Here is a 23,734-nt window from a genome sequence, read left to right on the forward strand (position 1 = left end):
AGTGTGATTTTATGCTGTAACATTAAGATTTGCCTTAACTGGAACTAATGGGCCCAGTCCAAACCAAAAAAAACAGACCCAGACCAAGGGGTGTCCAGATACTTTAGGTCATATAATGTATCTTGCAGTATACTTGCATATTATACATTTTTGCCATACGTTGTTTTACATTTCTTCGGGGTAAATGTAGAATACATTAGAAGACAAAAGAAGCAATCATGCATACATCAAGCGATTCCTCAAAAGATTACTGAATTGCCTGAAGGGTGGAACCCCAGCATAACATGCTGTAGCATTGTTTGCCTGATTGTCTTTGCTATTCCATTCATGAGAACTACAGGCTATACAAACCCTCAGCCATGCACTGTAGCTCTCTCTCTCTCTCTCTCTCTCGCTCTCTTTCTATCTCTTGCTCTCTCTTTCTCTTTCTTCACATTTTCCTTCTTACAACTAACATGACAACACATACTGCTAGTGGGACAGACCTCCAATTGAGGGAATCTTGCAGAATCACACCCAGGCACCATGTCTCATTTCCCTTGATTTTTCATACCATGGCAGTTAAGCTGAGCGATGTGCAATAAGCTGGTGCTAGAAAAGGGGGTTCCCATGCTGAAATGGAACGCCGACAAGTAGGTCATTACAGCAGGTGTAGCTGCGTCAGCCCCGTCCCCTGTCACCAGATGAAAAGGCCGGGATCCTGGTGTGGCGCTGCCCTGGATGGCCTGCTTTCATGTCAGCACACATCTCCTCCCCAGTGCACTGGACCCCCCAGGCAGGCAGCCCAGCTTGAACAGGGAATTACTCACGTCCTTCGCAAGCTGACAGGAGAGCCTTTGAGTGCTTCGTATATCCAAGTCCTTTCACCCTCGTGGTTTGCCATTCACCATCCTGAAGCTGAACAGAACGGCGATATCAGCGAGGATTTCATAAGAATTTTGTAACCACTGACTCTCATACCCTAGAGTCAGTCGAACAAAAAAAAAACATTTACTTTGTGTAATGTATAATTTCAGTCATTTGTTAAAGGATTAAGGATAAAGAGATTAATTTACATTGGATGCACACAGTTAAAGGCATAATTTAAAAAAATCACACACACATATATGTGTGTGTGTGTGTGTGTGTGTGTGTGGTTTTTTCAATTACAGAGAGAGAGAGAGCCAGACAGAGATAAAAATATAACTGACAGCAGGAATGTTTCAAAAGACTGCATAAAAAATGACCATGAAACATTCTCATGAAACACTAAGCCCTACACCAAAGGGTTCAGCGGATTCTACTTGTATGAGGGTGTATAATCTCTAAAGGTCTGCAGACTGATGGGGACCATAAAGGGTGGCTTCAAAATGGATCTAATGTTCCGCCATTATCCTTCCATCTAAAACTGAATCACCCTTCAGTCTGGTAAAAATGCTGTTTGCTTTTGGAAATCAATGGCTGGCTAATTTACAGAATAAGCCATCGGATTTCCAAAAGCGAAACATTGTTCACTGCACCACTAACCAAAAATCAAATTATTTACCTGAGCCATAGCAATCAGCCTCGTATCTGGTGAAAATGAAGAACCAAAACTGAGAATAAAAGGTTGCAGAACCTCTCACTGCAGCATGAAGGGGTAGTCAGTAGGTAAAATCTAAGGCATAACATTTTAAATAGAATTTCTTAGCACAGGAGGGTACCAAGCCTTCATTACCCCCTCTTGAGCCTGCAGCTGACGCTAGTTAAGTGGACCTGGCTGTGGCCAAGTAAATGGCCCTGTGTCCTTGCAAAGATGAAAACTGGGAGCTCTCTGGTGGTCAGATGCTGAAATGCACCTTGTCCATTCCACAACCCTAGCATGATCTGCAGAAAACACTGCAAGAATTCTCATCCTAAAATTAGTGCTTTACATCCTGAAACTTCCCATCTGAACTAATTTCATTGTGCTTGGGTGTACTCTAGGTAGTGGTACCTTCTAAGAATCACACTATGGTAATAAAGGTGTGGTGGGTTTCACTCAGTGCCTTAGTATCTCGTTCAGTAGGACGTTATTGAATGATGAATCTTTAGATTTGGCAATGAAATGAAATTAGACAATGAAAATGCTATGGTTTTAATTGTTATAAAACCTGACAAAAAAAGAATCAAGGTTCTACGTGAACTATGGCACAATCAATCCTACTTTACCAAGTTTTCAGTTTCAGGCAAAATGTGCTCACTACTATGCAGGTTGGTGTAATTTTGCCTCAGGAAACATACTAATAATGTTTTTTGGCTTTTATACTGATGTTACAACAGTGTTAGTAAATTCAAGCAACAATTGCAGTACATTTGTTTCATTTAGACTTTCCTTCATTATTCTGTGCATGTGATATTTGTGCAAGCTTTAAATTAATAACAAAACAAATAAATTTGCATATTTTATACAGACATTTGAGGCAGTGTCTGGTACTACAGGCACAGGAAAATTTTGTAATACAATTTAGCAAACCAAAAGTAGGCCTGTGCACTGGTTTGTACTTGTTATTATTAATTTTTTATTAAGTAGCACAAGCTTTGGATGGTAATTAGCAAGTATGCAGGCCACATTTAACAGTCAGTGGTTAAAATAGCATCAAAGGATTTTCTTTTCAGTTTTCAGTTCTCATCCAAAGCAAGTTAAGGTGAGAAAAAGCTATTTACTGCAGCACAATAATCTGGCAGAGCATTGTTTCAAAACATCATACTTGCCAGTAACACCATAGAATTTAAATTATTTGTGTGAAACATTTCTTCTGAACACTAAAATGCGTTCTAAAATTAAAATAAAGAAATTGATTTTAACCCAACTTGACAAAACAACCATCCATACTTCTTAAGAGACAAATCTGTTGAGTAAATACATTGAATTCATTGTTGAATATCTTCCAATTGTCAAAAAATAATCTTACCATCTCATCCTCTGCCATTAGCAGAGAGAGTTGTGTGCTTTTTCAAAATCACATTTTTGGAGTGAAATACTGGTAACCATTTAATCAAACCCACTGCTGATTGAAGGGACTGAGATGTGTGAGATGTGAGAGTTGACCTACCCACTGCTTACTATTCTAAACGAGCCAATCAGTGTGGATGTTCGAGTGGATACAAGGTCCCAACACACTGCTATGTATTTCAGTATTTCTAGCTCTGGGCTTTTCAGTGCTTCCTCCAATCCTGAGCAGAACATATTCCATATGCCCAGGAAATGCCAGATTTTGACTTAAACCCTAATAGGCTGAGATTTGCCTTTTCACCAAGACAAAAGTATTTGTCATTCACATACTTGTGATGAAAGAAGAAAGTAAGCCTGTTGTCAATACACTGGAAGCCAGGAAGTAGGATCAAGCAGTGAGTTCCCTCAGCATCAGCGCATGGTTGAAGCACATAATCCAGCTACTTGGCCAGCTATTCCACTCTAAACATAACACCCTAGCAATGGGCCAGTTGGACCCACAGTAGTCTCCATCTACAGTTGCTTGCAATTTTACAACTCTAAGTTACCTGAAGCAAAAAATCAATGTTACTAAACAGTCATGTATATTGTTAATCATTAGAAGCCCGATATTCTTAACGGTCAGGGAAACTGGATTCAAGTTGTGGTTATATTCCCCAGAAGTGATCATCGATTGTCTTCTTACAATTTATTTCATGTTTTTATCCCAAATATAAACATTAAATTGTGATTAACACTATTCAATTACTGTGACCTTTTCAGAAGATGAGGGCAGGGTGGGCATGAATCCTGCGCTCATTAACATTCATATGTTACCAGGAGTGTTGACAACCTGGATTGTTGCTAGCAGCAACGGTTGGGAGGGAGGCAAAGGGAGGGATGGCACTGCACCATGCACCAGTGCTAGCTTTTTAGCTAAGCCACATTGTTTATATAGATAGTTGGTAAAGTCCTTCTCGCAACAAAGGGCACTACAGATATTGTTGGGGTTATTATAATATTGCAGTGCCCATGGACCTCCAGAAATGGAACCCATTTCCTGTGGTTCTCTTCGTTTTTTGGAGAAGAAAGATTTATTGGTTTTCTGCATCCAGAGAAGGTGCAATACATTTCCAACCTGCCTGCATCAAAGTGGCAAGAGCATCATTTACATGTAGAAAGGATTTCATTAGTCTTATCATTTTTGTGACATACATTTTACCCAGCTAACTCCACCCATTTTAAAACCTGGCGTTTAGCCAAGGGGAAAGCATGCCAATCTTGGCACCGGCTTTTCTACATTGGTACAAGAATAATCTAAAAAAAAAATATCCGGGCCATTTGTGAATGCAAAAAGTATTAAAACAACACATCAGAACAGAATTCACAGATTTCAATTTCCTGGATCTTTAATAGTTTCACTTTGCTCTTAGCAAGAACATATTTAAAGGGGTTTATAAAGGGGATAAAAAAGCAATGGAATGGGAGGGCATCAGTGGAAAATGCTGAATTGACAAGAATTAAATCAGGGAACATCGTCTTCTTCACAAACAAACTGTCAAATAGCTTACCAGCATGCATGAAATCCAGAGCTCCTGGCAAAGTTCAGGACCAGGATCGACACAGAGCTTAATACACTTCAGACTGCAATAAAAAATGACAGATCCAACAAGAGAAGGTGTATGGATGTATTTACATAGTCATTGCATTTTGTCACAATTTATAAACCAGCAATGGCTTTTTTAAAACAAATAGCATCCATTGAGTGGCTCATCCATATATGATTTATCTCAAGAAGATTGATACAATACACCCAGGCATTTCCCTGGGAATAATTTACACATTGAAGGGCCACAGGGTCACTTGGATTTATTGCAAGTGGTCCTGGGTCAGCAACTGAGTGATCAGTCATCACATAAAGGGACCACTCTCAATTTCTTTTACCTCTGCCTTGACATTTACTTTATTTACTCTCACCAGTGAAGCACACCCATAATTTTTTTATGAGGTTTTCTTATTTGAGCTGATCTTTCATAAATAATACTCAATCAGTGAAATCAATATTCTAATACATTCACAGTTTCCTGTTTACACATTTCTCTCCTACACATGACTCATGAGTAGGACTGACAATTCTTCTGTGCTTGCTTTCTTGCTTGTATTTCAGTCCTCTGCCAACAAGAGATAATAGTCTTTGTGTCAAGCCACATGTCAATTATACTGATTGCACCACCCTAATCATCTATATTGACAAAGTAATTACCAATAATTAAGCACAGACAATGATTGGCATAGATGTTTACGAGCGACACCCACATACCAAATTCAAACCAATTATTTGGACCACAGACTAGGGGGCCAGGATTTCTATCCTAGCGCATGCCAGAAAAAGTAATGTTTTTTGGGCTTCTCAGCAGAAATAGTTATGTCATAAACCTGAAAGGACTGTGCTGTTTAAGTACCAACAGGGAACCCCAGAAGCTTAAGCAGTTGAGATGTACAGTAGTTTTAAATCCCTCACAATCTAGTGGCACTACCCACGAGGTCTCAACAAGCTGTAAACTATCTGGTTGGGTAAATTAAGAGTAGGGACTACATGCTACCATTTTCTGGGAATTCATTGTCAGGCTCAACACAGTAATGGATAATATGAGCCAAGTTGCATAGCACTTTATGATCACCGCATTATGTTTTAATGCATTAATTTGTGGAGAACCCAGCCTTCACCAGCTAAGGCTAAATACCAAAATGGAACTGTTATTTTATGATTTGTTGCAGGATTCTTGGAAAACTAATTCTGAAAAGGCAGTGGTGCTTGGTGAATGTGTTAAAATGACTCATAGCTTGTGTTGACAGTTTTTGAATGATGACAGAATGGTAAATTAATTCACAACACCCAGGCAAGAGTAAACACAGTTCTGACTTAATGAGAACTGCTGGTATTGCTGATTCAGGTGATTGCTTGATTGTTGAACCCAGTGTTGTGTGAAAAATGATAATTACTGATTTAACTGTTCCTGTGTACCTGCTGCCACTGTTTGGTCCCATCTTTAAGGATGGCCAGAAAATCACATCAAACAGTGGCAGCAGGTACACAGGAACAGTTAAATCAGTAATTATCATTTTGCACACAACACTGGGTTCAACAATCAAGCAATCACCTGAATCAGCAATACCAGCAGTTATAGCCAACTATTGCCATTTTGTGATAGCACTCACCCTCCATACCTGAAAGGCAGGACAGTCCAAATCCACTCTCCCCCGGCACCAATCTGGAAGGGACATTTCACCATCTTAAATTACATATTGTGCCACTCACACACATGCATACCAAGATATGCTTACTGCAAACACCTGTAAGTGGTAGATGGAAACTAGGGAGCACAATGATTAGTCAGAGTGTCAGATTCCTATTAAAATGCAGGAATTACAAATTGCCATTTCAGTCCTAGGGCAAACCATGTGCCTACATACTTACGCAATACTGATAATTCATTCAGAACATTGCAGGTGAGTGTATTTTCTCTTCTTTAACCTGTTGTGACCTTTGCTGCATGTCACATAAACAAATCTAAAATGTCCCACTTTAGACTACTTGAGAAGAAATAGCATATGAATAATACATATTCAAAAGAGGATACGAAAGAAGGAATAAATAAGCAGAGTTGTGTGCTGCAGTGTAGAACCCTATCCACTCCAGATGCCTCTTCCTATGAGATGAGGGGTCCAAAACAGCCTTGTAGGAGCACAGAATCCCATCAAATGCGATTTGTGTAAATTAAGAGAAAATCCTGGCCCATCATCACTGATCACAGAGGAGTGCTTATGGGGGATATTATAAAAAGGACCTGAATGTCATCTAAAAAAGAATGTGCTGTTCAACAGAAAAAAACTGAAATGCGTACAATGTGTCACATCTGCACAATTCTAATGTGTGTGCATGAAAAAGCAACTTCACTTTCCCATCAAAATATGAATAGCTCAGAAATGACCTCTTTTTAAACATTTAACACACACACACACACACACACACACACACAAACATAACTGTAAGATGATCAGAGATGAACAGTTTCTAAAAGTTTCTAAAAAGAAAAATAAAATAGAATAAATTAGGCCCTATGTTTTTGTGATTTTGCAAAAGCCTCCTTACATTGATTAAAGAACTGAGAAATGCTTCAGTACAATGATCAACAGAGCCTTGGGTTTGTTGGGGGATGAGCTCTTGTAGATATCTCTCAACATTTGAAATGTATGGGCAGCACGGGTGACTAGCAGGACTCACAAAAGAAGATGATTAAACTGCACAAATATAAATAAATATTTGACAGGGAATTTGCGAACTTGAACTACAGCATTACAACAGGCACACAGCTTATGTTCTTATTCATTCCTAACAGTACCAACATAAGCATGTACTTTATTATAGTAATGCAGATGTCCTTACACAGATATGTGATATATCCTTACTGATGTTATCTTGTGGGGCTTACTGTATCATCTTACTTATAGACACTGTAAAACTGTGGAGTTAGCCACTCTAAATATATACAGCCTGTTTATATTTGTACGGGTCTGCTTTAATCAATTCATTGCAGAAGGTAGCATTATGTTGCCATTTTAAACTTTTGCATATACAAAACAATTTCCATCTAGATGTGTAGTTCCTCTCTATACATTATCAGTTATTACCTCACAAGACAACATAAACGTTAATTTGCGAATACATCTACCAAAATAAGTAAAATAAAGTCATTTCCGTATGCATAATTGCAAGTCTAAATAATATGCAGTGGAAAATTCTGGAGGAAGAAAATCAGCGTCGTTAATGAGATCTCTCGTTCAGTTATACCGCTGTATATTAATGCTATGGTTGGAATAATAAAACACACTACCCAGTGTAATTAAAGTAATACTTTTCAGTATTCGTCATCTGTAGACCATATTTACTGCATAATTACACTTTCATTATATGGTAACCAATCAACAGTTCAGTTGTACTGTGGGCTACCAATCACAAATGAAATCAATGTGAATAACAACAGACATGTGGCATCAGATCTCCAGCTCTGGTGTTTAATAATGACATGCCATACATCAAAAATGTTTAATTATTTTCATTTTTAGATTATTGAAAAATGACATCTTTTTGACTTAAAACACTTCAATTGCAAGAAAAAACTGATTGTGCCATGGCTCTTTCATTTGTGTAGTATTTGCTGCCACCTGTGGGTAACACAGTAACACCATGAAGTTAATTTTCCAGTATCGCAAAATAATCTTTTGTCAAGATGTGTCATTCAGAACATCAATGATTAAAAGTACATTGTATACTTAATTTGATATGGTTTATTTTATAAAAAGTAGTTGCATCTCCACTTTCATTTTTGGAATCATAAAATAATTGTCTAGCATCAACACCATGATTACAAGGCAGACTGTCCATCCGTTACGCTATACAGCCGCACAGGTATTAAAAGAATTGAAGTTTAACAGGTTTTAGCAGTCATTGTAGTGGCTGCCTACATCATTACCCAATGGCCATATAAATCAAAGTGTATATATGAATTGGAGAAGGTGAGAGGGGCCAGGCAATGCGGAACCTGGAACTTTGCAGAGTGCAAAAGAGCTTGCGGCCCACTGAACTCAGTGTAGAGAACCAATCCGTTTTGATGACAAAAAAACCACATCAGTCATACATTTGGTTGTGTTGCAGCTTTTGAAACAATGATCGTTTTGCTCCAGAGGTCTTGGGAATTTATATTTTAATACAAATTTATAACAGAAATACCATAGAGCCCTGTCTATGACATGTTGTCTACATCTATATACCAGTGCCTCAGTGGCTTAAAATGCCACGGGTCAGACTGAATACAAATCATTTGGATGCAAATATCCCAAAATTCCAATATGCATTATGCGCCTTTTATTTAATCAAGGAAAATAGATATCACAATGATTTTAAAATGTACTGTAAATTAATTTACATCGTGATGGAAACTTCACAGCAACTAGTCTCCACATGGAACATTGCTTCATACCATTACTTCAGTGTTGACTAGGCACTTGGGAGAACATACATTAATTTCTAAAACAGTAAATTCAGCCATGCTCCCGTGAAGAAAATAATGAGCTAGAGACACCCCAAGTGGTTCAGTACATTACAACCGCTGCTTCCTTTCACGTAGTGAAATTAGTCAAAAAAACCTGTGTGCCACTACATCCGGTGGATCTTCTTGTGATCCATGAACTGCTTTAGGTTCTGAAGGTTGTCCCACCACTTGAAGAGGAAGGTTTCTGCAATCAGACTGAACCAGGGCGTGATCAGCAGCTCTTTGTCTTTGGCCCTCCTCAGCATGTCCTTAAGTTCCTCTTTAGTGACATAACAGTGGCTCTTGATCTCATTGGGGTCTGGGTTGACCTCCACGTCCTTCTGCATGAACAGAATGTAGTCGATTTCGTGCTCTCCCCAGATGCCGTCCGACTGGGCCTTGTAGTGTATCCGCGTGAGGTATGTCATCTCCTCTGGAGGGACCTGCACATGCAAATTCATTGACCGTTTCAAAGACATTTGGAAATACTTCAGATAAAACATTTATCAAACCTTTGGCTGCTTTTGTTCAGTATGACTAATTTTTTTATTTATTTAAAGCTATATTTACCATATTTCTATCACAAACATAACTATCAGTGTATGCATTTATCAAAATGGGAAGGATTTTTCTTTCAACATTACATCCTGAATTATATACTATGGTAAATCACAGTTATAATACACATGATATATACTCTACTATATGTTAGCTGGCATAAGGGAATAATTTTGCAGTGCTTTTTTAATTCTGTGCTATTCATGGTTCACCTAAGACAATTGAATACTGCCGAACAACCTTTACCACCTTATTTAACTGTTAAATTGGCAGTTCAATTAAGTGTTTGGGCTTCTTTTCACATGAAAGCACTGCATTTGTGCAATTAGAAATAAATACAAATGTCAACAGAGAAATTTAAAAAAGAAGAAACTTCACATGCACAAATAAATAACTATATATGAATGTGAAAAGAAGCTCAACAGCTTGGATGAACTATCAGTAAACGGGTTAAAGACAATGCTAATTTAATTGGCTATGGAGCACAATTTGAATTTCTTACATGAAGATATATGCAAATAATTTGTTTTCAAATAACCTATCCTTTGTTTCCAAACCATTGTTGTGTCTACAGTATGTTATTCAATAAGTCGGGCTCTATTGGTGTACAGAAAATTCTGACTGGTTGTTGAACTTCATTGTTCTGAATAAACCCGACTAAACCTCACTACACTGCCATTGTCAACTCGTGTGCAGCCACCATGATGCATTGAGATGCAAGGCTATCAAAAAGAAAAGAAAGTGGCAAAAATGAAAAATAGGAACAAATTAAATATTTATTGAAGGGTTAAACTTTAAGTGCCAGAATTGGTGGGGTGGGTATAGCCTACATTGAAAGATGAACACATTTTAAGGGTTCATTCTACAGCAATAGTGGAATGTGGAATTGCAGTATTTCTTGAAATGCATTTCATTTTTTGTCCACACCTTTTTTTTTGGGTGAATTCATTCATTTAAAGAATCCACACAAAAGCCACCTTATTGTTTTAATTTAAATTATTGTATACATTCACTCAAAGAATGCTTGCATCATCCTTTTTTTGACACTGGTGTCACTTGTACTTTGTAACAGAAAACTCAAAATTGTATTTTTCAGTTTGTTCTAGGCAAAAACAGTGTAGGTTAATGATAATACAGTGGAATCCAGTTAATTGCATAACATATCGCATGATGCAGGCATTTGCATAGAAGTGAAAATCCTGAAGCATTTCCCATTAATTCCATTGCAAAGACAAGACATCACATATTGTTACAAACCATTATCACATAGCCTAATTCTGATATTTTCACGTAATTATGTCCAATTGCATTGCACGATAATCTATATACGCTGAAAGATGGAAAATGCCTCAAATAAATCAACAATTGCACTATAAAGACACAAAACTGCCAAAATTTACGAGGGTAGGTGGTTCATGTTGAAAATCCCATCTTTAGCGGATGGGCCGCTGTCACGCTCTCCGTCTACTGTTGCATTCTTTTATTCAATTTAGCGGATTCTACTGAAATTCATTTAACGTGTCTAAGGTTGTACGTAAACTTGAAAGCAGTCAAAAGCAGCATCCATGACAAAACTGTACCAGTAAATATGTGGACCATTTCTAATTTATTTAATTATTTGCCAATTTCCCCTATAGGCGGCTTGAAAAACCACTTAGGCGGCCCCCAATGACATTTCAATGCAGGAAAAACCCAGTAATGGACTAATGCATGATTTGTGACCCCCCACCCCTGAAGTGTACCTGACTCTGGGGGATTCCCAGCTCAGCCTCCATTCGTCTCTGGGCAGCACGCCTTACTCCAATTGCATCCTGCTCCTCTAGTTCACCCGGGGTATAGAGGGGGTGACTGCAGCATGTATTGGTAAAACACCCTGTTGCAAAATCAGCCAGGCACTTGTATTAGATACATCAGGACAAGCTTATTTTCAAATGATAATTATTGTGATATCAAATTTCAAAAAGCCCTCCATCATGGAATCCCTTTGCAAAGAGACTGGCTGAAGTTATACTAGGGCAGGGGTGGACAACCAAGGTCCTGGAGAGCCACAAGGTCTGCTGGTTTTCGTTTTTTACTCAGGCACTTAATTGATCAATCAAAGCAATTACACAGTTAAGTCACCTCACCTTGTTGCTTTGACCTCAGTGGTTGCTGTATTTAAGGTGAAAACAAAAACCAAAAGACCCCGTGGCTCTCCAGTACCAGGGTTGGCCACCCCTGAACTAGGCTTACATTAACCACAACCATTCTTTTCTGCAGAAAACGAAATCCCTATGGGGGAAAAAAGCATAGGAAATCTGCCGAGGGTACCCATTGCTCAAAACGGCGAAATCACTTCCGTGTTTTAGGACTACAAACTGTAACACTATTATAATGAAGCTAAAGCCCTTATTATAGTGAAGCAAGTTACGTTACCTGGAAAAGTGATCTTGGCATCAGATCTTTGCTGCAGCAAGAGTTTTTCTTCACTGTTGAACAGAAAAACGCTGAATGCTCGATGCAGTAAGCCTGGGGACGGGATCGACGATTAATATCAAATATTTGTTATATATGAGTTTTCCAGTTCACTCACGATACATTTAAGGCGGTGGTAACCAACCCTGTTCTTGGGGAGCTACCATCCTGTAGGTTTTCATTTCAACCCCAATTTACCGCACCTGATTTAACTAATTAGCAGCAGAAAAGATCTCTAGCTGTTGAATGAGGTGAGCTTTGTTAGGCTACAGTGCAAACCTGCAGGACGGTAGATCTCCAGGAACAGGGTTGATTACAACTGATTTAAGGCAATAGTTGTTCAAATGAGTGTACCTCGCATGGCGAGCTAACGCACTTTTTAACATAACACCAGGAGTCCTCGTCTAAATGGATATTAAAACTTCAATTTGCAACTTTATCACGCAGTAAATTTATTTCACGAGCTCACCGCAAACGAAAATGAAAGGAACCCAATGAGGCATCGAGAAAAAAAACATTTAGTCGTAAATAATTACGGTAAAAACAGTTCAAATCAAATCCAATATTACAGAGCCTCTGGATGAAGTTAGACAGATAAGAATTGAACGTCAGTTACCTTTATCAATATTTGAATTCAGATGGCAGTTTTTTTTGCTGTCAGCACCCGTCTTGCAGTCGTTTTCATCGATCAGGATGCACATCTCAGCGAGGAGCTGGACCTGCTTCTCGTCCAGGTCATCCGTGTTTATTTCTGGCATTCTAGCCGATGTTCTTAGCCTTCTGGATGCACAAAAAACCATAGTCAGATTAGCGTGTGAGCCATTACGACCATGGTAAACGTAGCTAGCTAATAGCAAGTAGTATACTGGCGAAATAGTTACCATATCTTCCCTTAGAACAATACTATTTAACGTTAACGGTTAACTAGGGTCCCTGGTATGTAATCTAGCCAGCTAAACAACATGGGACACATGCACGTCGGCTGACCGGCATAGAACTAGCAAGCTCAAAACCTGAAACAACATCGTTAACGTTAAGTCCAAACAAGCTAGGGCAGGTCGCTAAATGTCCGTAACATTAACGCTAGCTGGCTAGCTACATCCTCTAAATACAAAGGAGTGAATTTATCTTAAATGGGTTGTAGAAACCAATAGCTTAAAAAATACACCTTCCCCAGTAAAACAAATATCAAATGTCAAACCACCATTTACCCTGAAGGGGTTTTCAGCAGAGCGGCAGAATACTCCGACGTATTTCTCTTCACAAACACTGACACACTGGGCTTCTTGACGCATGGCCTTTCACAGGACACCATCTTTAGCGCCGCCCTCAAGCACCGATGCATCGCAAGACCATAACAGAACACCAATCAAACGGAATGAGCTTCCTACCACGCCATCGGACCACTGCTGCTTACAGGTCGGAGCAAGCCTGTAAAGGGATTTTTGTTTTACGCCTTATATAACGTAGATAAAAAGACAACATTTGATACTTCACTTCAGAAAATAACTAGCCAAAACTTCCCGGACACAAAATAAACGGTCGTTTGTAACCACTGTACTCGATTTTTGAAACATGGAAATATTAACTCCTCCCAGTGCTGACGTCGCTTTGAGCCGAAACATAATTGGTTTGCAAACTTGGTGGATATGGAGCACCAAATATGCCAAAATTAAAAATGAATAAATACATATGACTATAAATAAATACATGTGAATGCAATAAACTGTATAAATAAATGTGCACTTACATTATTAAATGGGTATTTCTGCATTTATTTCTTTATTCATTAATTTCTGTATTTATTTGTCTTGATTAATTTATTAATGTATTTATTTTTTTATTCATTTATGTAAATATTTATTTCCGTATTCATTTATTTCTTTGTCCATATCACAATGAGGGGGCACAGCTTTTACATTCATCCATCCATTATATATACCCACTTATCCTGGTCAGGGACACGGGGGGTGATAGAGCCTATTCCAGAATGCATCGGGCAAGAGGCAGGAATACGCGCTGGACAGGTCGCCAATCTATCGCAGGGCACGCACACCATGCACTCACACATTCATATCTATAGGGCAATTTAGAGTTAGCCTACCTGCATGTCTTTGGACTGTGGGAGGAAACGAGTTCCCGATGGAGACCCACACCGACACGGGGAGAACATGCAAACTCCACACAGAAAGGCTCGGGCCGGGATTTGAACCAAGGACCTTCTTGCTGTGACCACTATGCCAACCCTTTCACATTCATACAATAAAGCCCAGGGTGGGAGAGTAGGAGGCCAATACCAGCAGGTGCAGAGCCAGGGTAAATTGCTGAGCACTACAACCTCTGTGATGCAGTTAACTGGAACAAATTGTCAAAGCATCCATGTGAAAGAGTAAATAATCAGGACTCTAGCTGAGGCCATCGTTAAGAAAATACCTTTTAATAAGAGAACAAGGCCAGATGTTTTACCTTATGAATTTATTTTTGTGTGAAGATCTCAAAGATCTGTTATTTAAATTATTTGAAGTTTGTTTAAAAAATGAAACCTTATCTGAATCTTTTAAGGGCTCATTACCCTACTTCACAAACCTAATAAAGTTATTCTCATCTTACTCAACATGAACTACAAATTACCAGCTGCTGTATTCGCTAATAGACTAAAACCATGTCTGGAAAAAAATATTTCTAACATGCAACCAGGCTTTATGAAAGACTGACATATCTCTAATAATATTAGGTTAGTTTTAGATGTCTTTGAATATGCAAATTTAATAATGAAAATGAGGTTATATTATTTTAAGATTTGTATAAATAATTTGATTCTGTTGAACCCATGTTTATATTGGAAACTTTAAAACATTTCGGCTTTGGTATTAATTTTAGGAGCTTGATACAAATTCTATTCAAAACATAAATAGTTGTGTTTCCCTAACTAAAGGTACCTCTCCCCAGTTTGAAGTTAATAGAGAGGTTAGACAGGGATGCTGCATTTCTCATTTTTTATTTTTGATTACTGCTGACTTACTCAATATTGTTCACTCCACTTGTACTGAGGCTATCACAGTAGGTGAAAGATCATTAATAACCAGTCAACTGGCAGATGACACATTTGTTTTTAAGTGATGATAGTCAGGTTTGTAATACTATGTTAGCTTTGATGTGCTTCTCAAATGCACCTGGTCTCATAATTCATGGAAAAAAGTTATATGTACTGTACACAACTTTGACAAAGCATCTGTATGTGTTATGCAAGTCAATCAAGCTGTTAAATATCTTGGTATCACAGTCTGCAGAAGTTCCCTTGACAGGATGACATAAAATTTTCTAAAAATTCTGAAAAACAGCAGTTATTTTTTACAGCTGGCGAAAACGTGATTTAATGGAAGTATACCCCGGACTTCTGCAATGCTGTTGTTACTCTATTTCATATATCGGTAAACGCAGTTATGTACACCGCAACTGATTTAATTCTGTGTATTGATTGTTGCATTCCTTAAAAAAAGTAAATAATAAAATTTTTTTTAAAAAACAGTGTACCAGGTCAGCCTCGTATACTTCGGCAGTCATGCACTCAGCTCGCTTCAAGCATGCCAGCAGATTGTAAAACAGACGAAGAAAAGAAGATACCCGGATGGGGACTAGTGACGTATTAATGTTGACGCTCTTCTAGGTGCATCTCCAGAGGAAGGAAGATTTGTCAGATAAAATAGCTACATCTATCTATAACAAGCTAATGAATAATTCCTACTGGAAATCAGTCAAAAACCTGGGAGTTATTGTTTTTTTTAAGCCTGTGGAAATGGTTAACCAAAAGACACGCTTTCTCTTTTTCTCTGTCGGCAAACTACATAGGGCACGTGCCTAGTTAACTAAGATTTGTTTTAAAGTAAGTAGCATTAGCTGGCTACCGTGCCAGCCAATGACGTCAGTGCCGTTAAATTGGCTATTTACTTTGTGAACTATCGATAACTTTTTTGTTTTACGTCCATATTTTGCTAGCTAGCTTGTCGACTCCCTATCCTCTTTTGAAGGTATTTGGCTTGAAGATTTGTCAGTCCTATTGTAATGTTTCCTTTACAGTATCCCAGTCAGCTATGTCAAGGTGTGCACGATTGGCGGGCAGACTGGCTAGTTAGCACTGAGATAAATAATAGATCTATAGCTATTGCATATATGTCGAAGAATCGTGCTTGTCTATCGAGCTAACCCGTTAGCTTACTAACTACTACGTTTTGCCACATTGTTGATAGCTGTAAAGCTATTCGAAGTGCTTGATAGCTTGCTAGCCGGGAAGCGGTTCATTTTAGCATTTTAGCTCTGGCTGCGTCAAACTTCCTAATGGTTAAAGTTAGCTAGTCTAGCTAGTTGGCTAACAATAAATTATGTTGGCTCACGCTGTCTAGTGGCTACTTGCATACAGTGAAACAGTTACACCCATAACATACAAAATAGTGGCTACCGTTGATAGCAGGTGATTGGTAGCAGCTGAGTGCTAGCTGTCGAGCAAATGTCATAATTACACTCAAGATTAGCCAGATAAACGGGCTTTTCATTGTTACTAGTCTGCATATTCTGAATACTAACAGGCTAATATTGCATTTCAGTTGATCCTTACAAGTTTGTGGCGCAGAAACCTACGACGTAGCTATTTTTTAAATGCATGTTGCATTGGGCCAAGTTTATGATGCAAGGAAGCAAAAATGTTTTTCACACTGTGCGTTGTTAAACCCAGGGTTGTGTGTAACCCTGGGTTAAGAGTCCAGTTAACCCAGGGTTAAAGCACTTCTAGAATGCATTAACCAAGGGTTAAGTGCAGTGTGAAAAGACCTAAAGTGCACTGGAACCAAATTTAGTTGATTTAGCTAATTTGGATCTTGCATGTGGCAAAGCAGTTATGAATTAATACAAATTTACTTTCAAGAAAGTTCAAAAGGGAATTTGCGAGCATATTCCATGTCTACTTGTATTCAGGTCCCAATTGGGCCAAATGGATTTCATAGGTGCATACCCTATCCTGCAGAATCACTCTGGAGATATCAAACATGTCCTTATTGGTCTTAAAAAGTCCCATGCAAGTTATCGTACAGTTATCCATGTCCAAGTTCCCATTCCCATAATGTATCTTATTCATATAATGAATCCCTTTTCACCTCATCGATTATAAATACGATATTCATTCTTATTATTTCAAATATTCTTTGAGATTTGTCTTGTTTGCATGCATATGTATGTATGTGTATGTATGTGTATTACTGAATCCTGATCATTGTTACAAAATAATTTACAAAATTATTTGTGACATGTCCTACACCCCCAATTAGATCTATGAAAGAATTGACAAGTCATTTTGAACAATCTACAAGGATCAGAGTGAACAGTAACCTTTTTGGAATAGCCAGGGTTGAAATACTGATTGTGGTTATGATATTAGCTGAGCTTCAGCACATCAGATGAAAACCTGAAATACCCAGTCCTACGCACACCATGATTGGACCAGGATTATGTGTCACTGATTGCACTGATTGTCCCAATGCTAATGTGTAATGCGCACACGTGGCTCGCTGGGTTTCAGATAGGAAGTGTGGAGAAGACACGTCACTGAGGAGGGATGCCTGTTGAAAGTGGAAGTAGCATCGCCGCCCGCCAGGCAAAGCAGAAACGCAAGTCCCACAGCCTCTCTATCGGCAGGACCAACAGCACGGAGCAAGAGCGCGCAGGAATGCAGAGAGACATGCTGGAGGGCCAGGTAAAGTCCCGCACACACACACCCCGACCGTCCGCGCGGACCAGGCGACGCTGGGCTCATCCCCCGCTGTTCATACCCTTCACGGTCTCTCTTTCTCACTCTTGCACACAAAGGGGAGTCCTAGAATTTCTGTACATGTTTTTCTGTGAGTTCTCGAGCAGGAAACCAGTTTATCCAAAAAAAAAAAGTAGGCATGGTTGGAGCCGGTTTGGCAGCATTGTTTTGGTTTTTACAGCCGGATTAAGCAGTTGTACGGATTGTAAAGTTTTAAAAAAAAGAAGTTACCTCTGTTTAACTGTCTGTGTATTTGAGAAAGTGCTTTTTGTGGAATGTAAACAGCACTGTACTTAACTTTCACAGTTGTGATGATTATCTGTTCTGTACATGTTGGTCAATGGATATCAATACGTGTAGAATGAATCCAAAGTAGTCCAGTATGATAGAGTAATTCTGAAATAGGCCTAGGTGTTGGACATGAAACTGTGGTCATTATAAAATATAGTTTGATGTAAACCAGTTTTTTTGAAGGAGAACAGACAGTATTTTTTCTACTTTATTGTGATGGGAGGAAAGCAGAGTAGAGTTGGGATCACAGTACAGAAAGTGCCATAGTGGGCAGAAAATGTAATAGTGGAGTATAATTTTTTTTTGGGGGGGTGGGGGGTGGGTTGCAACAAAAAATGCACTTCGAAGGATTGTTTGTTCTGTTCATGAAATTGTGTTCTAAGTATTAATAAGTACTAGACCATTAGGCTGCCTCCCCCTTTCCCGTAATGACTAACTTAGGTTGAACTAGCAGTGTTTATAGGTGACTTATCGACGTGTTACGAGTATTTAATTTTTATTTTTCATAGATTGCGTGTTGGTCGGTAGTGTTGCAGTTAACCATCAGTCCAATGAAAATGTGCCACTTGGACGGACTTGTTTTCAATGTTCGTAGTAAAATTGATAAAGCGTTAATGCCTAATGAATGTATGTAATAAGTTATTCAATTGTGCTGCCCAGGCAGAGTTCTCATTTTTTGTTAGGGAACTTTCTTTTTGAGTGTACTTTTTTATTAATGTTTTTTACTTTGGCCATGTCCCTAGATGAAAATGAAATCTGTACGGCACTTTTTGCTTCAAGTTGAAAAAACAACCGATAGACTAAAATGATTTTTTGCAGTAGTGTTCTCAGTTACGGACAAACATTGATGGTATCAGAATGATTTGCAGGATAATATAATCGCATACACATTCTAAACATAAGTTAAGGGCTTTAAAGTCACTCGTGCCTGATATCCCAAATGCCCTCATTTATAGACAACTCAGTGGTTTTCATCAATTTCAATTAAAGTTGTTACTATCACAGTAATGTTATGGTGACATGTTTGTGGTGCAGTCTCTCCCTCCTTCACCTTTATATATTTTTTTCTATACTCATTTGTCAAAAGTGAAAAGTTGATGTTTTCATGAGCTAACTCTAGCTATCTAGCCTAACGTCAGCTGGGTGAATAGTGATGCTTGCTAAGTGCTAGCTAACATTAATCCAAATGATGTTGAAAACTTTGCTGTCTTCCTTGGGGTAGAGGACACTTTCCTTTGAGGAGACAATGCATAACAATGACTAAATTTTACCGATTTTTTAAAAATGCAAGCATTTTGCTACCTGGCACAGATATAGACGTATGACTTTTTCAAATGATGTTTGCTTTCACGCACTGATGTGTGGCTGCTCAGCTCTACATGCTCCGGCTACTAGCTATGAGAGGGAGGGGGAGGGGCAGCTTGTGCAGTGAAAGGACAGTTGGCTGTATGTCACTTACAAAAGTATAGTGTGTTGCTTATAGTAATAAGCAACTAAATGCTAAAAAATCTTTTTTTTAGCATTTAGTTAAAAGTCATTGTATAGGAAACACTGTATTTGTTAACAGTATAGCCTAGGTTTTGAGCTCTGTATGGTTAAGAACCCTTAGAATGCATATTTAGGTGAGGTAAGAAATATGTGGCCCATGTCAGGTTTTTGAACTATTAGGCAATTACTCATACTTTTGACATTCAAAAAATGTGACTATTTTTCCCCAGCTGTGTTTAGTTCATACAAGTTCTGTTCACGTGCTATGTTGGTGATCTACAAACGTTATTTACTGCATTCAGCATCTTAACATTTGGGCAGTATACATCTATGTGGAGAAGGAAGGAGGCATGTATATATGCATACACACAAAGACAAGCAGTATATGCCTATATTAACTAATTGTGAAACATTGTTATTTATTTGTTTATAATTATTTCTGATTGTATTTTTAAATGTATTATTTCTGAATGTGTTCTCATAGGACCATGCATTAATTATAACTGTAAAACTGTAATGGTTCTTGTAACCTGCAGAAGCTGTCTTCAGGTTTTTCTATGTTTTAACTGGTGTTGTCAGAGTAACACTTTGGTTCCGTAAAGAAAGACACAGGCTGCTCCAGACATGTCTATTGCATATATCCAGTAATTGTGTATACTATTGCACATTGACTGCATTATGAGGAGATATTGTAGATATAAATAATGTTGCAGTTGACAACTAGTTAGCCGGTATTTTAAGCCCAGGTATTTGGTAGGAATTCTATCATCTTTCCACCAGGTATTACTAGTTTATGGATCAAGTGTAAATCCTGCATTTTAAAGAACCTAAATGAGAATGTCTGGTTTTGAGGCTTCAATGTGTCTCCACTTCTCTCTTATTTACTTTGTTGCCACTGTCTGCATTGGCACTGTCAGGTTTCAATATTAGGCCATGAAGGGCATCACTAAGCTGAAAATCAGAGTTTTAATAAGTGCCTTATAGCAGTCCAATCAGTGGTAAGCTTGTAGGGTTTCTTCAGACTCTTAGCATGAGGATTGTAGCAGAACCATAAACTGTTGGATAATGCATACATACATGTGGATGCAGTCACACGTGCGCACGCACACACACACACACACACACACACACACGTGCACAGCAATAATAGAGCAAATCATGTTGCAGTTATTTCCGATCATGCCCAGGAACATGCCTGTAAGTGCCATATAATGACTTGATGTAATATTATGGCATATTATGGCCTATGTAAATTTTCCAACATCATTTCTGCTTTTTCAATGATGACTGTCCCAATCTTTCTGTCTATGAACTATATTTAATTATGAATATATTCTAACCGTTGTATATATACAAGTGTGTATGATATACATCGTAAATTATTAATCATCATTAAATATATGGTGATATAGGTTCCTCAAAAAAACACCGGGACGTACGAGTACAGAGTGGAATTCAGATATCTGTATGGAGATATTTTACATTTTTGTGGCTTTAGTTGTGTTTAAAGTGTTTAACGCAAGTGGAAAAAAAAAAAACAAGAAAGTAAATCTGAAGGAAAATTAAGTCCATTAACCTTTCAAAATTTCTCATGTTATTACCATGTTAATCTTTAATGTAAAATGACTGAAATGATCTTTGCTTGCTTTTGTCCTACATGCATAATATTCTTAGAACGTCAAATGATATGCCTGTATTTTTATTGCAGATCATTTTTATGAGCTGACGCCACATTAATGTGCAATAATGGTGGCTTGCTGAGTGCTAATTACTCTTTTCACTACCTTGTTTGATTCTTCTCAGCACCTGTTGGCCCTTTGTCCCTCAGTGTGCCGGTGTAATCGGCCCACCGAGGTTAGGCTGCGCAGCCTCCGGCTTTCTGAATGCCGTCATTATTACCGGTAACCAAGGAGACCTTAATTTTTTGGCACGTGACTGGGCAGCTCTGTAAGAATAAGGGGCCAACTGTTGTTTGCTTACTGGACTTTTCAATATGTCATGGCATGTGCTGTTGAGCGGACAGAACGGTTAAGCTCATTTTTATGCACAATGCTTCCAGTGAATGCTCCTCAAGTGTTTATTCCTCACGTTTGCTGTGTCAAGTGTAGTGATATCCTCATCAGTCAGAGCAAACTCAGTACCTCCATTTTGCAAAGTGTTTTCCCCTTAGTTTTAGACCTCTTTTCTTTGAATAGTTTCCGTCTTCTTCTACATGAAAACAGAGTTCTGGGAATCTCTAAATAGTGAAAATGGAGGTAAGTTAGATTAGTTTCATATATTTGTCAATATATAGCTTCCAATATATAGCCTAGTTCCATACATTTGTGCTACATTGTATGATGCCTTGCAGTATAATTTAAGATGTAATCTTGTGTTTGTTTTGCACAAAACACTCAGTATGCCAGCATGTTTTTAGTTTGAGTGTTTCTGCCCTTTTTGGTTCAAAACATAAATGAATAAGTAGTGCTTCGTTCTCATATACATGATAGATGATACCAGTAAACCAGCTGTGGATGTCCATCCTTTTCCCTCATTTCATCTGGATGGTTTTGAGAGTGCTGCTATGCAGAGGACACTGCAGCATTCAATGACATTGCTTTCTCTATCTGAATTTGTTCCGCTTAGTTTTGCAGTGATGTGTTACCTGCACCATACTGTCTATTCAGAAGAGTGCTTCATGTGATTGTTATCATACCACTGAGAAGAAGAATAGTCCACAGTACAATAACATCTGGGAATCTAATTTGCATATTTTGAGTTTAAACATGTTTGAAATGTTGGTCCTTTTTTATTTAAGGTGTAAAAGGGTATAATGTATTTGATTGTTGTGAGTGTAGTTTATCCTTGTCTATGTTTCCAACCTTAGAAAGTATCAAAATTACAAAAGCAACAACCACACATATGGGAAAAAAGCCAATAGTTATTAGCAAACACTAAGGCTAGAATTTAAATGATTTATGACATGTATTTAGGCTAGTTGTTGTACATTTCATTTGCTGCCCTATACCAGAAGTCTTGCAGTTCAAAAGCTTGATCATTTGAGGAGGATAGCTTGTTACCATGATTTTCATAAGCAGCAAATTATATTAGTTCCTTCAATTATTAATGAGTAATTCAAACTCAATGCTAATGGTAGCCAATGTTTTTGATTTAGTTATTTAATTAAAGTTGCTAAAGGGGCTTCTGTCTTTAGGTTTTTATGGGTTTTAGGTTTTGTGGTTCAGTAGTAGAATCGTTTTTTTGTTTTTGTCCCTATAACAGAAAGTTATGCCTGGATATCTGTGAAATGATGTATTGATGTTGTTCTCAGTGGTGTCTGGAAGACTGTTGTCAGATCACAAGGACACAGGGAAAAGATCACAGAGCATTCATACTTCAGGATTTTCCCTTCCATCTAATAACCATGTTTGTTCAACAAAAAAATTAGCATACTATGTTAAAATTAAATTTGTCTTTATTATTTTAGGAAACACTCCAAATATGCGGCAGATTTGTTTTTGTATGTTATATGTTCTTTTTCACAAGGTATGTTGTGCTTGGAAAAATGGGTCTTCTGTTTTGGGATTGCAATACAATTTTTATAAATCGTTTCATAAATACATTATTGGCAACATATATATACATATAGTTAGTAATATAAATATTTCACTTCAATGAATTGACTGTTTCATGTGCCGTGCTTATTTTGCATTGGTATGTGTTCATTTAAAAAGCCATATTTATCTTTGTTTCTGTAGGATTCGAAGCTACCCATAAATGTGAGAAGCAATCTTCTAGACCTCTTTGGGCAGATTGAGCGGGAATTTGAAAATCTATACATTGAAAATCTGGAATGTAAGTGTTGTTATTTGGCCAACAGGGAACTCTCTTAATTGTTTCTGAGCAGCAGTGTGGTATAACGGTTAAGTACCTGGGTCTATAAGCTAATGGTTTCACGCTCATTTCCTTGGTGGGCTGTTGTAACCCTGTTGTTCCCTACCTTCCAGTTAATTGGGCATGTGCACATAAAAGGGAAAACCTGCTGCTCAGGAGATAAACTTTGGTCTCCTTTAATGTTTGTTTTTTCATGTACTGTGACACCTGTCTGATGCTTAATGAGTAAATACTTGATTTATAACTAAT

General features: G+C 38.1%; 2 protein-coding genes and 1 long non-coding RNA gene across 6 annotated transcripts in view; 1 reads left to right on the plus strand and 2 right to left on the minus strand.

Annotated features, from left to right (window-relative positions):
• Window positions 1-3,440: 3,440 nt before the first annotated feature.
• Window positions 3,441-5,984, minus strand: LOC135254291 (uncharacterized). Its single transcript, XR_010329818.1, has 3 exons — window positions 5,064-5,984; window positions 4,504-4,576; window positions 3,441-3,501 (listed from the first exon to the last, which is right to left on the minus strand). It is a non-coding gene; the product is annotated as an uncharacterized LOC135254291 (long non-coding RNA).
• A 2,696-nt stretch (window positions 5,985-8,680) lies between these two features.
• idi1 (isopentenyl-diphosphate delta isomerase 1) lies at window positions 8,681-13,418 on the minus strand. Its single transcript, XM_064332321.1, has 5 exons — window positions 13,248-13,418; window positions 12,653-12,816; window positions 11,998-12,090; window positions 11,325-11,455; window positions 8,681-9,467 (listed from the first exon to the last, which is right to left on the minus strand). The coding sequence occupies exons 1-5, from the start codon at window positions 13,379-13,381 to the stop codon at window positions 9,150-9,152; spliced, it is 840 nt and encodes a 279-aa protein (XP_064188391.1). The 5' UTR covers window positions 13,382-13,418; the 3' UTR covers window positions 8,681-9,149.
• A 2,240-nt stretch (window positions 13,419-15,658) lies between these two features.
• The window catches only part of wdr37 (WD repeat domain 37), a 31,649-nt gene continuing 23,573 nt past the window's right edge, over window positions 15,659-23,734 (plus strand). Inside the window, exons 1-4 of one of the 4 annotated variants that reach the window (XM_064332323.1) lie at window positions 15,659-15,919; window positions 16,033-16,064; window positions 17,606-17,779; window positions 23,350-23,446. In XM_064332323.1, coding sequence (XP_064188393.1) covers window positions 17,642-17,779; window positions 23,350-23,446 — 235 coding nt within the window. In that variant the 5' untranslated portion in view covers window positions 15,659-15,919; window positions 16,033-16,064; window positions 17,606-17,641. Of the gene's footprint in view, window positions 16,065-17,605; window positions 17,780-23,349; window positions 23,447-23,734 lie in introns of all 4 variants that reach the window. The other 3 variants (XM_064332325.1, XM_064332322.1, XM_064332324.1) reach the window with 3 other exon arrangements.

Source organism: Anguilla rostrata, chromosome 4 (genome assembly GCF_018555375.3).
Source record: "Anguilla rostrata isolate EN2019 chromosome 4, ASM1855537v3, whole genome shotgun sequence".
Classification (NCBI taxonomy): domain Eukaryota; kingdom Metazoa; phylum Chordata; class Actinopteri; order Anguilliformes; family Anguillidae; genus Anguilla; species Anguilla rostrata.

Coding starts and splice junctions, on each gene's coding strand:
- idi1 (XM_064332321.1), bottom strand. CDS start 13,381: ATGCATCGGTGCTTGAGGGCGGCGCTAAAGATGGTGTCCTGTGAAAGG. Junction 12,817..13,247: donor CTGCTGAAAACCCCTTCAGG/GTAAATGGTGGT, acceptor TTGTGCATCCAG/AAGGCTAAGAACATCGGCTA. Junction 11,456..11,997: donor TGCCAAGATCACTTTTCCAG/GTAACGTAACTT, acceptor ATTTTGCAACAG/GGTGTTTTACCAATACATGC.